General features: G+C 36.8%; 1 protein-coding gene across 1 annotated transcript in view; it reads right to left on the bottom strand.

Annotated features, from left to right (window-relative positions):
• Window positions 1-19165, bottom strand: part of SLC15A5 (solute carrier family 15 member 5) — a 129845-nt gene that overhangs the window by 41601 nt on the left and 69079 nt on the right. The window contains 1 exon segment of the mRNA XM_066361130.1: window positions 12344-12475. Within this exon segment, the coding sequence (XP_066217227.1) occupies window positions 12344-12475 (132 nt within the window).

The raw sequence follows: 19165 nt of genomic DNA, 5'->3' as shown, positions 1-19165 counted from the left end.
ACCATAAGCAGGGTTTGCCTATGGGAGCCATTGGGGGCCTACCTAGTTAGCTTCAGAAACGCTGGCACTGACCCAGTTGACAGAGCATGGGCTGACTAAAGATAGATTATGAGGTAGCAGGCCACTTCTTTTCCCCTCTGGGTTTAAAAATCTGTCATCTCAAAACCCATGTGAAGTTGGACCCAAGGTTTTGATCTGAATTTGAAGAAAACACATCTCTTGAAAAATAAGCATGAAACTGTGAAATCCCGACAAACACTTTTCCAGATGCATAAATATTTTCTTCTTTCAAGTTTACTGCAACTGCAAAATCCTGTTTCAAGAGTGACTACGTGATTCGTGCTGACACAGCTGTCAGTGGCCTCAATAATCATAGATATTTAAATAAGAATTCTAAAAGATCATATTTTTTAATTTAAAATGATCTCCACAGAAATTAAACAGCTAAGTTCTTTGTTCTTTTTCTGAATTCTGAAGAGGAAGGACCTGTAGGGACAGAAAGATGACCTCCTGGTTCTGTCCAATTATCCTTTTTCTCTCAGACATTTTGTTTTGGATCTTTCAAACACCTGCACGTCCATAACAAAGATGTCACTTTTTTACTGAATGCTATTTTGTTATTTTTGTTAAAAAGTAAGCTTGCGAACTCATGAGTGTGAGAAAATTGATCTGGTTGCTAATGGGATATAGTTGAAATAAGCAGTTTGACTGACTTCTTCACTCCTTTATATTAGCATTGCTACTTTTAGATAAACTATTCCTGAAATGATTAGTGTAGGAGGATGGGTTTAGTCTTGTAGCTTCTCCTTTAAAGCACTCAGAGTTAGAGATCCCAGAAGGATCAGTTTTCTCACTTGTACTGAAAATGTCACTCTAACAGTTATCTGTCTGCACAGTCAAGTTTTGAGAAATCTTTTAAATTTACCACATTCACACCATTCTCCATCATGGTGCTAAAAATGAGTAATGTGGCTTGGAGACTGGGAGACTGTGATAGCTGATTATCTTTTCCAATCATGCAGCAACACACACACACACACACACACACACACACACACACACACACACATGCTCAGCTGACATGAATCCTGAAAGGTTTAAAATATCCTATGTACTAAGTGAAATGCAGACACATGTGGGGTGCCTGAGCCCAGAGTAATAGTGTTGGTTTCACTGAAATTGGCTCTGTCAAAAGATTGATCTGGTTGTTTGACTAAATAGACTGATTTTGTTTTTAACCAAATAGGCCACTATAATATATTACTTCATTTTATGTTTAAACTAATCTGTGACATTACAATTTTCAAATGCTTTATTTAATTTTATCTTTTTATCATCTCTGAGAAAAGCAAAGTGCAGCATTTCCTTTTTTAAATAAGAGGAAACTGTCCTAGAGAGGTGATGACTTCCCCAAAATCTGGGCATAGGGTCAAAGGATCCTTCTCTTTTAAGGGCCCTAATTAGTCAGGACAAGTCAGTATGTGGTCAAAAGAACCAAATCATATAAATGAACTTCAATTCCTTTCTTGATAAATGCTATTCTGATGGCTAAAGGGACTGTCAGAAACACAGCCCTATCCTATTCTGAGAAAAACATATGACAACTTGTCCTGTGATGTTATTCAGGGAATGATGGAGAAGTGTGTGGGCTGAATATAGTAATTAAGTAAAGTGGGAATTGATTAAATCCAAAAACAAAGGATTAGTTGATTGTCATTAACTTGCAGTGAAGTCTTTAGGAATATTCCATAGGCTCTATTTTTGGTTCTGTCCAATTCAATAATTTATCAATTACCTGGAAGAAGTCTAGGTACTTGCTTACTAAATTTGCGGATGACATAAAGTTAGCAAAAAAAGTGAAAACTAGTAATTCAATGGAAGACAGAATCAAGTTTTAAAAATGTGTTATTTGAAATGATAGGTTAACATTTTTTAAGGATAAAGATAAATTCTTGCATTTCTTAGAAAAAAATGTGATAAGACAAGTGGAACTGAATGGATAGCAGCTGCTAAAGATAGAAAAAACTTCAGGTTGTAACTGACCATAAACATAATGCAACTACTGAAAAAGTTAACATAATGGGGGAGGAAAGAAAGACACAAGGTTAAACAAAGTGACATATCCATGCATCTAGAGTATTGTATTTGATTCTGGAGAACATATTTTTAGGAAAGATACTAACAAATTGTTGCTTGTTTAATGGATAGAGGGGCTCTCATAGTGAAAAGTCAGGTAATCATGCCAAGTGAGAAAACTGGGGTGGTTCATCTATAAAATAAGATAAAAATATCTGTCTTTATTGAGCACTTATCATGTGTGTTCAGTACTAATCCTCAGAACAACATGATGAATTATTTATTTTCATTACTGGGATGGAAACTGAGGGCATATAGCTAGACTATCTAATTCAACTCTAAAACCTCCTTTCTTAACCCCATGCCACGTTATTTCTCTGAATATTTATCAAATGTTTGAAAAGTTGTTAGGTTGATAGAAAATTAGACTTACTATGCACCATAGTTCTCAACAGATGGGTTGACTCAGGTTATAATCTCAAAGTAGAGAATTTCTTTAGGTGATAGCAGATGCTAGTATATCTACTAGCTTTTGATAGTGTTAGACTAGATGACATCTAAGGTAACATTCAATTGTAGGATTCCAACTCACTGGAATATGATTTGATATAACAATATTATCATAAACAGGAAAACTCTTAAATAAGTAAATTAAATTAACTAGTGATAATTTTTTATTGATTTTAATTTCTTGTGTTTACATAAATACTAGTGTTGCCCCAAATGCACCCCCTCCCCCATATTCCCCTCCATGTCTCCCTTGCCCCCTTCCCCACAGCGCCCTTTCCCCTTCCCTTCAGGTTTATCCCATCCTATCATCCCCTTTCCCTCTGTTCTCTTTTCCTCTGGTCCCTTTTATCCCACCTCTGTCTCAATTCCTTTCCTCAGTTCACATTGTTCATTGGATTCCTCAAATGAGTAAAGTCATATGATATTTTTCTTTTTCTGCCTGGCTTATTTCACTTAACATAATAGTTTCCATGTCCATCCATGTTATCACAAAAGGTAAGATTTCATTCTTTTTCATGGCCTCATATTATTCCATTGTATATATGTACCACTGCTTTTTAATCCACTCATGTACTGACGGACACTTGGGCTGTTTCCAGATCTTCGCAACTGTGAACAATGCTGCCATTAACATGGGGGTGCATTTCTCTTTTTGAAACAGAGCTATGGTGTTCTTGGTGTATATTCCTAATAGTGGGATAGCTGGGTCAAAAGGCAGTTTGATTTTTAATTTTTTGAGGAATCTTCATACTGTTTTCCACAGTGGCTGCACCAGTCTGTACTCCCACCAGCAGTACAGGAGGATTCCATCTTCCCCACATCCTCACCAGCTCTTATTCTGTGTTGTTTTGTTGATCAGCGCCATTCTGACAGGTGTGAGGTGATATCTCATTGTGGTTTTAATTTGCATTTCTCTAATGATTAGTGATGTTGAGCCTTTTTTCATATGCCTCTTGGCCATCTGTATGTCCTCTTTGGAAAAGTGTCTAATCATTTCTTTTGCCCATTTTTTGATAGGATTATTTGTCTTCCTGCTGTTGAATTTTACAAATTCTTTATAAATTCTGATTATTAACCCCTTATCAGACGTATTGTCGAATATGCTCTCCCATTGTGTAGTTTGTCTTTTTATTCTGTTCTTATTGTCTTTAACTATATCAAGCTTTTTAGTTTGATATAGTTCCATTTGTTTATCCTTTTATTTCACTTGCACATGGAGATAAATAGGCAAATATATTACTGCGAGAGATGTCGAAGAGCTTACTGCCTAAGTTTTCTTCTAAGATGCTTATAGTTTCACGGCTTACATTTAAGTCTTTTATCCATTTTGAGTTTATTTTTGTGAATGGAGTAAGTTGGTGGTCTAGTTTCATTATTTTTGCAGAAGCTGTCCAGTTTTCCCAACACCATTTGTTGAAGAGGCTGTCTGAACTCCATTGTATGCTCTTACCTTTTTGGCAAATATCAATTGTCCATAGAGCTGTGGGTTTATTTCTGGGTTTTCTGTTCTGTTCCATTGATCTATATGCCTGTTCTTATGCCAGTACCAAGCTGTTTTGTATACAATGGCCTGGTAGTATAACTTGATATCAGGAAATGTGATACCTCCAACTTTGTTCTTCCTTTTCAAGATTGCTGAGGCTATTCGTGTTCTTTTTTGGTTCCATATAAATTTTTGGAATATGTGCTCTATGGCTTTGAAGTATGTCATTGGTATTTTAATTGGTATTCCATTGAATTTATAAATTGCTTTGGGTAATATAGACAGTTTAATGATGTTTATTCTTCCTAACCATGAGCACGGTATATGCTTCCACTTGTTTGTATCTTCCTTGATTTCTTTTATCAATGTTTTATAATTCTCCAAGTACAAGTCTTTAATCTCCTTGGTTAAATTTACTCCTAGGTACTATATTTTTTTGGTTGCAATAGTGAAGGAGATTGTTTTTTTAATTGTTCTTCCTGACAGTTCATAGTTGGTGTATAAAAATGCCTCTGATTTCTGAGTATTAATTTTATATGCTGCCACCTTGCTGAATTCACTTATCAGGTCCAGCAGTTTTTTGACTGAGACCTTAGGATTTTCTATATACAATATTATATCATCTGCAAATAATGATAGTTTTACTTCTTTTTTTCCAATTTGGATGCCTATTATTTCTTCTTCTCGTCTGAATGCTGTGGCTAGGACTTCTAGAACTATGTTGAATCAGAGTGGTGAAATGGGGCACCCTGCCTTGTTCCTGATCTTAAGGGGATTGATTTTAATTTTTGCACATGGAGTATGATATTGGCTGTGGGTTTGTCATAGATGGCCTTTATCATGTTGAGGTATGTTCCCTGTTTTCCCACTTTGCTGAAAGTTTTGATCATGAATGGGTGCTGGATTTTATCAAATGCTTTTTCTGCATCTATTGAAATTATCATGTGGTTTTTCTCCTTCCTTTTGTCTATGTGATGAATCACACTGATTGATTTGCAAATATTGTACCAGCCTTGCCACCTCACAATAAATTCCACTTGATCATGGTGTATGATTTTTTTTCATATATTGCTGGATCCAGTTGGCTAATATTTTGTTGAGCATTTTAGCATTTAGGTTCATCAGGGATATTGGCCTATAATTTTCTTTCTTTGTGTTGTCTTTGCCTGGTTTTGGAATTAGAATTATACTCGCCTCATAAAAGGAGCTTGGAAGTCTTCCTTCCTCTTGAGTTTTTTGAAATAACTTGAGAAGGATAAAAAATAGTTCCTCTTTGAATATTTGGTAGAATTCACTTGTAAAGCCATCAGGCCAAGGACTTTTGTTTGTTGGGAGATTTTTGATAAATGTTTTGGTCTCATTTGTTGAATTGGTCTGTTTAGGTTTTCTGATTCTTCCAGATTGATTTTTAAAATATTATATGGATCAAGGAATTTGTCCATTTCATTGAGGTTGTCTAATTTTTTGGCATACAGTTCTTCATAGTATTTTCTTACAATTCTTTGTATTTCTGTTGTGTCAGTTGTTATTTCTTCACTCTCATTTCTAATTTTATTTATTTGAGTCCTCTCTCTTTTTTCTTGGTGTCTAGTTAAAAGTTCATTGATCTTGTTTACCTTTTTGAAGAATCAGCTCCTTATTTCATTGATCCTCTGCATTGTTTCTTTAGTCGAGGGATTGGGAACCTATGGCTTGTCAGCCAGATGTGGCTCTTTTGATGGGCACATCTGGCTCGCAGACAAATCTTTAAGAAATAAATATAAGAACATTAAAAATATAAAACATTCTTATGTATTACAATCCATTCATTTCCTACCACTCATGTTCCTCGTTGCGAGTGGCTAAAGGCAATCACAGCTGTCCTCTGGGACAACATCAAATTTTTATCGGATAATGCCTAACATACACGGGTCATTATATGGCTCTCATGGAATTACATTTTAAAATATGTGGCGTTCATAGCTCTCTCAGCCACAAAATTTCCCGACCCCTGCTTTAGCCTCTATGTCATTTATTTCCACTCTGATCTTTATTATTTTCTTCCTTCTACTACCTCTGGGCTTTACTTTCTGTTCTTTTTCTAGTTCTTTTATCATAGATGCAGGGTTAAGTTGTTTATTTGAGCTTTTTCTAGCTTCTTAAGGTATGCCTGTAATGCTATGAAATTTCTTCTCAGTACTGCTTTTGTTGTGTCCCATAAATTTTGTGTTGTTGTATGCTCATTATCATTTGTTTCTAGGAAATTTTTATTTCTTCTTTGATCTCATTGTTAACTGATTTGTTATTTAATAACATGCTATTTAGATGCCAAGTGTTTGAGTATTTTTCAGTTTTTCTGTTGTGGTTGATTTCTACTTTCATGCCATTGTAATCAGAGAAAGTGCTTGATATGATTTCAATCTTCTTAAATTTGTTGAGACTGTTTTTGTGCCCTAACATGTGGTATCTACTAGAGAATGTACCATGAGCACTTGAAAGGAATGTATATTCTGCTGCTTTAGGGTGAAAGGTTCTAAAGATATCTATTAAATCCAGTTGATCTAGTGTGTCCTTTAAGTCTGTTGTTTCTTTGATAATTTTCTTTCTTGATGATCTATCTAGTGATGTTAGTGAGGTATTGAAATCCCCTACTATAATAGTATTGCTGTTGATCTCACCCTTTATATCCATCAAAATCTGCTTTATATTTATATATTTAGGTGCTTCTATATTAGGTACATAGATATTTATAATGATTATATCTTTCTGTTGGATTGCTCCCTTTATCATTATGTAGTGACATTCTTTATCTCTTATTATAGCCTTTGTTTTAAAGTTCATTTTGTCTAATATAAGTATTGCTACCCCAGCTTTTTTTAAATTTCCATTTGCATAAAATATATTTTTCCAACCCTTTACCTTTAGTCTATGTGCATCTTTTGTTTTAAGGTTTTCTCTTGTAGATAGCATATGTATGGGTCCTGTTTTCTTATCCATGCAGCTACCCTATGTCTTTTGATTGAATCATTTAATCTATTACTTTAAGGTTATTATTGATGTGTAGTTATTTATTGCCATTTTATTCTTTAAAGCTGTATTCCTCTTTTGCTATATTCTTTTCTCCCTTTGATCTGTTTACAACAGGCCCTTTAATGTTTCTTGCAGCATTGGTTTGATTGTAATAAATTTCTTTAGTTTTTGTTTTTGTCTGGAAAGTTTTTTATTTTTTCTTTAATTTTAAACAATAGCCTTGCTGGATAAAGTCGTCTTGGTTGTAGGCTCTTGTTCTACATTACTTTGAATATTTATTGCCATTCCCTTCTGGCCTCAAGTGTTTCTGTTGAGAAGTCCGATGTCATCCTTATTGGGGGCTCCTTTGTAGGTGATAGCCTTTTTTCTCTAGAAGCTTTAATATTTTCTCTTTATCACTTAGCTTTGGTATTTTAATTATGATGTGTCTTGGTGTAGATTTCTTTAGGTTTCTTTTTAATGGAATTATCTGTGCTTCTTGAACTTGTGTGACTTTTTCCTGCATCAATTTAGGGAAGTTTTCAGCTATGAATTGATTGAACAAAGTCTGTATACCTTGTTCTCTCTGTTCTTCTTCTGGAACCCCTATGATGCGGATGTTATTTCTCTTTATGTTGTCTCAGAGCTCTCGTAGAGTTTTCTCAGCCTTTCTGAGTCTTTTTTCTTTTTACTTCTCTGCTTCCATGCCTTTGTTTATCTTGTCCTCTAACTCCCTGATTCAATCTTCAGCTTCATCCATCTGGTTTATAATTCCTTCTATTGTGGTCCTCATTTTTGATATTGTATTTGTCATTTATGACTGATTCTTTTTTATTATTTTAATGTTCTTTTTTATACTTGCTATCTCTTTTTTTAGTTGTTCATTATGACCATCTATTGTTGTTCTAAGATCTTTGAACATCCTAACAATCATTATTTTAAACTCTGCATTTGGTAATTTAGTTATATCTGACTCACTCAAGTCCTTTTCTGAGGATTTCTTTTGATTCATTTGTGTTGCATTTGTCTGCCTTCTCATTTTGTCTGTGTATAAGAAAGATGTGGCCACTGGAATTCAATGGGTGTGGCTTCTATGTTCCCTAGGTGTGATCTGTCTGTAGACCAGCCACCCCTTCTGCCACTGCCTTGGGTGTTCTGGTACGGGCGTTGCCAGTGCCGGCTGTGGCTGTCATTGTGGTTTTTACCTCTCCTCCATGGGAGGGGCTGTGTTCACATACTTGGGTCTACAAGCCTCAGCCTTTTCCCCGCCTTCATGGATGAGGCTGCATGCTGTGCCTGCGGCTGCAATTCTCGGCACCAGCACCTGGGGCAGGGGTGAGCACCTTTGCTTAGCTGCTGGTATTTGTATTCCTTGGCTTTCACCCCACCCCTGTGAGAGGAGCTGTGCTTGTGTGTCAGGCCACAAGCCCAGTCTCTGTAGGCCAGGCCGGTCTGCACTCCTGCTGTCAGCCGTGGGTCTCCACCTGTTCCCGGGATTTTGCCCTACCCCACGGCAGAGCTGTGCTCACAAGTCAGGCCACAAGCCCCGGCTCTGCGGGCCGGGAGAGGCTACATACCTGTGCTGAGCTGTGGTTCTCTGCTGGTCCCAGGCTTTCACCTTTCCCATGGTAGTGGGATTGCAGGCGGGCTCACAGCCCTCTGGACCTCTTTTGTGAGCCCCTTCAGCCCCTGCCAGAGAAGACTGAGCTCATGTCGGCCCTCAGTCATGGCCAGCCCGGCTTCTTCCCCCACTGATGGGACTATGCTTTTGCATCCCGCCACTGCCTGCCCTCCGGCAAGCCGTCAGTAGTGTGAGTGGGGGTGCTGCAGCTCAGACCTTAGCACTCAATACTGTATTGCTTAAGGCTCCCTCCTTCTAACTGACTCTGTTCTGAGTGCCATGGAAGAGCTTGTTTGGCTTGTGTCCTGCTTCCCTTTGCTGGTATTGCTGGTTCCAGGGGAAATATTCACTTCAGAGTTGGGGAGTGACTCAGCCCAGAGGTTAAGGTGGCTGTCTCTCAAAGTGTTCCTGTGCCTCCTAGATTATACTCTCTTCCTACTATTCCAGTCCTCTCCTCTCTCCCCGTCCCCTGGAACCCTGAGTGAGTAATTGTGAAAGAGATTTTCTGTGCAGTCCCTTTAAGAATAATGCTGGTTCTAAGAAATCTGTCTTTTTCTTACAAACAGTATCCTGCCTTGTTTCACAGCTAAATATTGTCCATACACTTCTTCTAGGCTCTTGGGCTGCAGGCTGGGACTTTGTTCCTGGGCCCAGGACCCTCCCTTCTCCACTAAAGTCACTTTTTGCCACATGAGTCTCTCTGGGCTGCTGTTCAACCTGGGAGCTGGGTAGCCCTCTCTGAATCTCCACTTTTCCTACCATTCTCAGTGTGCCTTCTTCAGTGTTCCTTGGTTAAAGAGTCCTCTTAGTTTAGTCCAAAGTTGAAATTTCCAAATGATGGTTCTTTAAATTAAGTTGTAATCCACTTTGGTTCTGGGAGGTGGAAGTTGGTACGTCTGCCTACTCCATTGCCATCTTGCCGCCCCTTAACTAGTGGTAATTTATATGGCATTCTCTAGAATATAAGTTTAGAAGGTACCCTATTGTACATCTCATTTGGCTGGGATATCTTTACCATATGTCCTTAGTAAATGTTTTCTTCACAAACACCAAACTCTTCTAGAATTATATCAAGTTTTGTTTATTTTTTACTTTATCTAGAACATTATCTATAACATTTTATATGCAGATCCCCATCCAAGGTGGTTGTATTAGTGTGACTCCTAATAGCTGTTTGGTGTGTTGTAAACTATGTTGGCATTGGTTTCAGATCACTGAGAGGGTCAGATCTCTGTCAGATATTAATTGTGATGACTAGAGCACTTTATTTTCTCTTTTCTGCTTTGATTGTTACATTTTAAAAAATGGATCATAATATCAACTTTAAAAGATTGTTGTAATAAATGAAATAATGTCTGTAATAGCTTCTACCACACTATGCAAATTTTTAGTAGATACCTAGGTTTTGAATGAAATAGTTATGTGTAGTGAAGAATTTGCTTGGCCTTCTCCCTGGTTCCTAAGAACTATATTTTAAAGACTTTGAATCTCCTGAGTGGTTAAAGTGTCTTTGTTATTCATGATGAGCTCCTGAAACCCCACCTGATGGCTTATGCTAATGTGGTGACTCAGAATGCAGGCTGGCAAGCCTGGAGGACCAACCATGTGATTAGAGGATTGGGGCTTTGAGCCACATGATATCAGCCCAACCTCTGAGGTGGGAAAAGATGCTGGAAATTAAGTCCAACCACATAACCAGTGATTCAGTCAATCTTGCCTACATAATAAAGCCTCAATAAAACCTCTGAAGCTCAGGTGAATTTCCCTGGTTGGCAGTACTATGCATACTGTCACATGGTGATGTGCCTGGTAGGTACCACATGCCTAAGGATGAGGGAAGTTTGACTCTTGGAACTTCCCCAGACCTTGTTCTAGGTGCCTCTCCCTTTAGCTCATTCTGATTGTATCCTTTTGCTACCATACAGCTGTAATCTAAGTATTGTGCTTTTATGAGTTCTGTGAGTCATTCTAACAAATTATGAAACCTGAAGAAATCTGTGAGCACTTCCAAATTGAGAGCCACCTTATCAGAAGTGATGGCAGTCCTCTGAACTCATGGCTGATGTCTAAAGTGAGGACAGTCTTGCAGTGCATTTAAACAGTAGGTTTGACCTAACTCTGGGTAAGTTGCTTAAGCACACATGTGAAAAATTTAGATGTATGTAAAAAATAAATGAAGTAATATTTGACTTTGCAGTTTTTTCTAGAATATATCCAATATGGTTTGATAATAGAAATTTACATTTTTAGCAAATCTTTAGAAACATCTTCATGTGTAATGTGAAGAAAAGAGCTATATGTTTAACACCTAAGATATTTTAGGTAGAGATCTAGACTTTCCTAGGCTATCTTATAAAATTCTAATACCAATGCTCTATTCCTTGTTCACATATGAAGAATCTAATCACCAGAAAAGTCAAAACTTGCCACAGTTTATACAGTCGTAATGACAGCTTGGATTTTAACTCTTTGAGTATTGGAGCTACAGTTCACATAATTTAATATATTATAGGGCCTGGCACATAGAAAATATATTCAATACATGTTTTTGTTTAATTTTCTTAGTTAACTAAGACAAGGGAAGGGTTTGAACTTTGTCAATCAATCATGACTTGGACATTTGCTTCCTAAAACTCTTCTATACGTATCATTGAGTTTATTACTATTAATTTAATTGTTTCCCTATGAACCTGGAAATTTTAGGAGGGTTTAGAAGTGTTTATTTTGCTTGCCATGGTATCATCAGTGCTCAATATGGTACCTGAAACAACCAAGATTCTTGATAAATATTTTTTGAATAGAGACTTAAAGGAATTTCTCATTCATAGCAGTTATTTTTTCTGTAGTTTGAAAGTAAGTTAAATTTTTTGGATACAAGAACACACAAACCAACACTTTCTTTACAATGTTTTAAGTGCACGACAAGTATTTTTGAGAGTAGAGAAGAATAAAGCTTGTGTTATTTTCCATAAAATAAGCAAAAGTAAATTTTAAACATTTAAACTATGTTAACATTTTAGAACAAATAAAGGAAAAAGTCTGTAGATTTAAAATACAGCCAATGAAATTTTATTGTGATAACTAATCATAATTGTCACCATGTCTGATTTTTCTACCAGGACCTGCAAGAATATTAGAGTAGTACTTTTTATATTTGCTCATGAGTTTTTCTGTTTGGTTGCTTCTCCTGACCAAAATCTCTATGGAAAAAATTTTCTAAGACCACTTGTCATTCAATTAACAATTTCTCTTTGGTTGCACAGACAGAGTATCTGGCAAAATACAAGGAAAGAAAGGTCATCCAGATATCCTTATTACACAAGACTTATTTTTTCTAAGGATTTTCTATGCCAGTATTGAATATGAACTCATTGAAAGACCTAAAATAATATAACGATCAGTCTGCATTTTTAAAAAAAATACACTAAAGAAAGACAGCAGATGAGGTCTCATAAGAAGTAACATTTTATAATTATCTCTTCCTATCCAAAGAGAAATAATAATGAATATAGCAAGAGTTTGTTTTCTATTTCAATTTTATCTTAAATGCAAAAGTGGATATAAAAAAAAGACTATCTTGGAAAAACCCCTCTGCTTAAGCTTTTGTCTTCAATTCTCTAGTCATCAAGGTAATATATATAAGCATGCCATAAACCTAGTATTACCTTCTGAGATGAGATACACCAATTCCACCAGCAGTGCTTCTGTGAAACAACCAAATCCATTTGACAGGGTCAAAAAATTCACGAAGGTTCTTCTGATGATACTTGGAACAAATCTGTATGATATCACAGAGACTGGGCAAAAAGAGAAGGTTAGAATTCAGCACATTCTCTCTAACATGCTTTCATTGGAACTGTTCAGATGAATGTTGATTATAGCTCAAAAAAGTTTATTGATAACAGTTATAATTTGGATTGGACTCTGGTAAAATTTCTGCAATAAGATATATTATGATCTTAAAATTTATAGATGTCTCAAGGAATAAAATATGGCAAACTGTATCCTTGTACAGCTACAAGAAAAATGTGATCAATTAGTGGCAAGGTGTCCCAATACACTACTCGGCCATAAAAAAGAATGAAAATTTGCCAATTCTTACAACCTGCATGGACCTTGAGGTTATTATGCTAAGTGAAATGAGTGAGATGAAGAAAGACAAATACTCTATGATTTCATTCACATGTGGATTCTAAAAAAAATGCAACAAATCAACAAAACAGAACTCACAGATACAGAGAACAGAATGGTGGTTGTGGGAGAAGAGGGGTGTCAGGGGGTAGGTGGACTTGGTGAAGGGTAGCAAGAGGTCCAAACTTTCAGTGATAAGATGAATAACTAATGGAGATGTAACATACAGCATGATAACTGTAGTCAGTAATTTTGTAATGCATGTTTGAAAGTTGCCAAAAGAGTGCATCTTAAAAGTTCTCATCCCGTACAAAAAACAAAACAACCACCAAAATTCATAATTTTCTATGGTGACCTATAGCAACTAGACTTACTATGATAATTATTTTGCAGTGTGTACAAATATCTAATCATTAGGTCATATACCAGAAATTAGTATATATCAATTGTACCTCATTAGAAAAAGAGAAGAATTCAGTTAAAAATAATTTTTATATCAGAAACAGATGCAAATAACTATGTTTTTTATAATACCATATTAGCATAACTATTAAAATATGCATAGAAATTTCAGGCATATGTGCTAAAATATTTATAATATTTGTTATAATGTGATATCTAGGATGTGCTTTGACACTATACAATAAGGAGGTACTGGGTATACAAGTGAGGGTAGAGATAAGACAAATTTGGCTGGGAGTTGAAAATTGTTGAAGCCAGAACATGAGTGCACAGGAGTTCATTATACTAATTTTTCTCTTCATATATGCAAAACATTTTAATACATTAAGTAACAGAAACAGTTTTAGCTAGTGGAGGATTTATTGGATTTCTAAATTTTCTTCTTGCTCTTTTTTCTGGGCAAATTTTTCTACAATGAGAGATCATATATAAACATGAAAGCTCATTTAAAAGAGAAAAGTGGTGATTAAAAACTGATATACTGTGCCTGACCAGGCAGTGGCACAGTGGATAGAGCATTGGACTGGGACACGGAGAACCCGGGTTTAAAACCCTGAGTCACCGGCTTTAGCTCGGGCTCATCTGGCTTGAGCATGGGCTCACCAGCTTGAGCATGGGGTTACTGGCTTGAGCATGGGATCATACACAAGACCTCATGGTCACTGGCTTGAGCCCAAGGTTGCTGGCTTGAGCAATGTGTCACTTGATCTGCTGTAGTCCCCCATCAAGAGACATCTGAGAAAGCAATCAATAAGCAACTAAGGTGCTACAATAAAGACTTGATGCTTTTCATCTCTCTCTCTTCCTGTCTGTCCCTATCTGTCCCTCTCTCTGTGTCTGACACTTCCTCCCCCCCAATATACTGTGAACACTAAACCTTTTGTTTCCTTCTCTAAAAGGAGAAAAAGATCTTATCCTCTCCCTTCCCTGTGCAGAAAATTTCACCCCTGGTTTACCAGTCATACTTTATGACAGTAAATGCATTTGTCCAGAACTTTTAAACCAACCTACTAACACATAATGCAAATGTACTAATGTTGTTTCCTGCATTCTTTTAATATTTCTGTGTCTCTTTCTGCAGTTATTTCACATGCTTTTATTTATCATCTAATAAACATTAAAAGATGTCCTATCCACACCCTAGGAAATATGCTGACTGCTGGGGCTGAGAGTGGGAAAAGATATGGGTACTTCTTTCCTGGGTTTTAAACTCTGGGAAGGCAGAAAGCAAAGATATGCACAATACTAAGGGCAGTGTTAACCAGGCACTTAATACCTCAAGTACTTATTGGACATGACGATAATGATCTTGATAAATAGACTACTGTGGAGATGGGCTTCAAATATTAGTGATCAGGGTCTGTGGGTACCCAGCTTCCTTGTCTAGTGCAAATCACCAGTAGGAGCCTGAGGTCAAGCTGCAAGTTTTTTTCAGGAAGATTCAAAGGAGAATATGAGGGAATGATTCACAGTTATAAAAAGGATTTGGCTTATGAACTTTCCTCTTTATAAATATGAGGAGACAAACAATGGGCAGAAAGACTAAGTTGGCTGATTTCTCTCACGGAGAAAAAGCAGAACATACGAGCCCATTATTACTCTGCTAGTTAATTATTAATCCTTTGCTTTTCTCTTGCTAGAACTTCTGGTGTGGTATATAATTCATGAACACACTTTGCCAGCCTCTGCCTGCTGGTAAATCTCTCTTTGGTGTCATTTTAGTCTTTTTGAAAGCCTCTGGCTCCCTTTTATAGGACTTAGCTTTTCAAGTCCTCAGATCTCCATATTCAGGCGTCTTCTTGCAATGTTCTGATCCTTTTCAACTTTAGTGGTCATCAATTTGATTTTTTGGGCTTCATGATACTCTTTTTAACACACGATGCTATAGATAATATCAACAAGTCTGCCACTACTTGAAAATTCTCATTTTACTATGAAGACACAGTAAAAATTATTTAAAGTGCATGTAAAAGCAGGTCTTCTTGCCAATGAGAGCTGAAATGTGCCTCTAGGTGGAGGCTGGTTAGTGTTTGGAAAGATCTCCCATCACAGCATATGCAGAATCTACTTACAAATCATGGGGCCATAATCACTTTCCTGAGGCACCTGGTACTGGGGACTCATTGCTGAAAATTACTTTTACTCCAATTGTTCTTAAACAGTTAAATTGTATTTGTGTTCGGTGAGTAGCGACTTTGACCATATGGAAAAGTATCACAGTCCAGAAAACTGAAGTTTATGTAATTACCACTTTCAGATCATTCCTCATTTCTCATATCTAAGGAGTTTCAGATTTGAATCTCATATTATTCTATTACATGACCTAATACTCCTCTTTTTTGTTGCCATCTGACAATTTTTAGGCCATTTCTCTCTACTATTCAGTTATCAGCTCCTTTCTCATCATCATACCCTCCAGTAAGTACTACTCCAGCCTTAGTTCTTGGTAATTTTAATGTACAGATAGATAATCTTTCCAACTTTTCATTCTGCCAAATCTTGGTTTCTCATTCCTTGACCTTTTCTTCAATGTTTTTGTCCCCTACTCTGCTTTAGCCATTCATATCCATGGTCACACTCTGAACTTTGTACCCCAGACCAAGGGTTGATATTAGTTAAGGTCCAGCTTGACACCTATTTATAAATAAAGTTTTTTTGGAACACAGCCACATGCATTCTTTATGTCTGTGACTATTTGTGTATACCAAAGTTGAGTGGTTGTAACAGACTGGTGTGTAAAACCTATTTACTATCTGACATTTTTCAGTAAAAGTTTGCCAATCCATGCCTTAATTGTAACTATTCCTTAATCTCATGTCTGTGCACTCCGCTTTGACTACCACCTCCTTCTTTCCAGCTCATCCTCCACTACTCAACTGCACACACGGTTTTAACTCCTCCAGGGCTTCTACTTCATTGTTCCTTTTATTATTTTCACTTCTTTCATGCCCTTATGCCCTCAATACTCTTTTAACCCAAGTTATAAGCATATCTCTTCACACACTCTCATTCCCTTGCCTGTCTCTTGCTTTCTAGAGCTTGACTGGCAAAATGATTCACTGTCATCTTTGCTCCTATATCCATGCAGCCTAATATGGTTGAGGAAAAACACATAACCATGTTGTCCAGCTCATTTAAAAATTTTTTTTTTTGTATTTTTCTGAAGTGAGAAGCAGGAAGGCAGAGAGACAGAATACTGCACGCACCTGACCCGGATCCACCTGGCATGCCCACCAGGGGGCGATGCTATACCCATCTAGGACATTGCTCCATTGCAACTGGAGCCCTTCCGTACCTGAGATGGAGGCCATGAAGCCATCTTCAGTGCTCAGGCCAACCTTGCTCCAATGGAGCCTTGACTGCAGAAGGGGAAGAGAGAGACAGGGAGAAAGGAGAGGGGGAAGAGTGGAGAAGCAGATGGGTGCCTCTCCTTTGTGCCCTGGCTGGGAACTGAATCCAGGATTTGCACATGCCAGGCCAATGCTCTACTGCTGAGCCAACCAGCCAGGGCCTCATTTTAAATTCTTGCCCACAAACCTCAAATGGCCTCCCAATTCTCCCTGACAACATTCTATATCTCCTTAGTTTGTTCACCCTTTCATTGTCCTAGATAACAATTTCATACCTCTGAATCCTGCTTTGCTGAAAAAATTAAATGAGCCAGAAGAGAATTTCCACAGAATCTTCATAACATATGTATGCACCTATGAGTTTCTGCACTTATATATGGTACTCCATCTTCCAAATGTTACTGTTGAAGTAGCCTTGCTACTATCTAAAACCACATTCTCAATTTGTCAATTAGATCTCAACCTCTCTCTCTCTCTAGTATCCCCCCTCCACGAGCATTATTAATTTTCCTTCTCTATTGAATCATTCCCACCAACATATTGTATAATGCCATTATTTTTTCTTCCTTAAACATAAACAAAAAAATCTTCCTTAACTTCAATCCTCTGTCAGCTACTGTTCCATTTCATTGTTCCCCTTTGCAGCACAATTCTTCCAATACAGTGTCTCCACTTCTTCTCTTCCCATAATCTCTTAAACTTATTCTAATTAGACTTTTGTGCATCACCATATTTCACATGAAAAAGCTCTTGTCAAAATCAGCAATAACCCACAAATGGTTTAATTCATTTGGAACCCAATGGTCAATTCTTAGTTCTTATCCTGTTTAATCTAGCAGCGGTGTTTGACACAATTCAACACTCCTTCTTCCTTAATACCATTTCTTCATTTGGCATCTAAGATGTTTCTCTGGTTTTCTTTACTCACTAGTCATTTCCTTCCCCCCCTCCCAATTGCTAACATTCTTTATTGGTCTCAAGAAAGAATAAATTTCAAATATTATTTATTGTAAAGTTGTGATGTATAAAAAGGTTTCATAGCTATAGTTTGACTTGAAAAAATTGCTCAGACTCTTTGAACTGAAAATACTTAAAAAATTTTTTAAATTAAATGTGTTGAGGTGACATTGGTTAATAAAATGATAAGGTTTCAAGTATACTATTTTTACATACATTATCTGTATATTGCATTGTGTGTTTACCACCCAAAGTCAAGTCTCCTTCTGCTACAATATATTTGACCCCCTTTACCTTTTGCTATATCCCCCTACCCTCTTCCCCTCTAGTAACCACCATACTGTTTTCTGTATGAGTTTGGTTTGTTTGTCTTGTTTGTTCATTTGTTGCTTTCAGTTTTATATTCCACATGAGATCATATTGTTCTTGACTTTTTCCATCTGAGTTATTTCACTTAGCATGATATCTTTAAGATTATTCCATGTTGTCGCAAATGGCAGTATTTCATCTTTTCTTATGGCTAAGCAGTATTTAATTTTATATATGTACCATATCTTCTTAAGTTACTTCTTTGCTATCTCCTTTGCAAATTTTTCTTCTTCTATGGAATGTCTTATTGATGCAGTGCCTCAGGGCTCAGCTCTTTAATTTGCTTTTTTGTCAATTCAGACCTCTTATGTACCCTAACTCCCTTGCTGATTTCAACTAGTTTTGTTGCTTTAAATACCACTGATATGCTTATGACTCTCAAATTTGCATCTACCCCTTATCTCAATAACAAATTACAGACTTGTATATCCAATCCCTATTTGATACCTATATGACATCTCAACCTTAAAATCCAAAGCTAAATTCATGATCTCCTCCCCAAAACTTGGTCCTCAAAGCAACTCCATCCTTCTAGTTACTCAGGTCATAACTTTTGATGTCATTATTAATTTTTTTCCCTTTATACCTTATTAGTTCTGTTTTCAAAATATAAATAAATTTTGACTATATCTCACCACCTATCCAGCTATTGCCCTGGTCTGAAACCATTATTTTTCTTCCCTGGATTACTGTCTCAATTCATTTATCCTTTTCCTCACTATAGTGTATTCTCCACAAAGAGAGAGGTGTTCTTTAAAAATGTAAGTAATATCATGTCATTCCTTTTCCCATTTCACTAAAAGCCCAACTCAGTGTCTTTTTAATGGCCACTGTAACTATTCCTTGACTAGTTTTTTCCTTCTTCACTTTCTTCCAACTGCACAAAACCCCTTGTACTTTCTTGCTAGACACACTTTCATCTTTGCATTTACTGACTCCTCTTCCAACAATGATGTTCTTTAGAGATATCCACGTGGCTAACTCCCTCACCCTCTCAAGTGTCAGCTCAAATATCACCTTTCATTGACAGCTATCCTGACCAATCTCATAATGCTACAACTTGCTCCCTTCTATGCATGGCATTTCTAACCTCCCTTATCCTGCCCAGCCTTTTCTAGAGTACTCATCACCTTCTAACATGTTGTATAATTTAATTATTTCTTACATTTATTGATTATTACTTTTCACTCTTTGATAAGTTCCACAATGACAGATTTT

Source organism: Saccopteryx leptura, chromosome 1 (assembly GCF_036850995.1).
Source record: "Saccopteryx leptura isolate mSacLep1 chromosome 1, mSacLep1_pri_phased_curated, whole genome shotgun sequence".
Classification (NCBI taxonomy): domain Eukaryota; kingdom Metazoa; phylum Chordata; class Mammalia; order Chiroptera; family Emballonuridae; genus Saccopteryx; species Saccopteryx leptura.
This window is presented reverse-complemented; position numbering and strand designations above follow the sequence as displayed.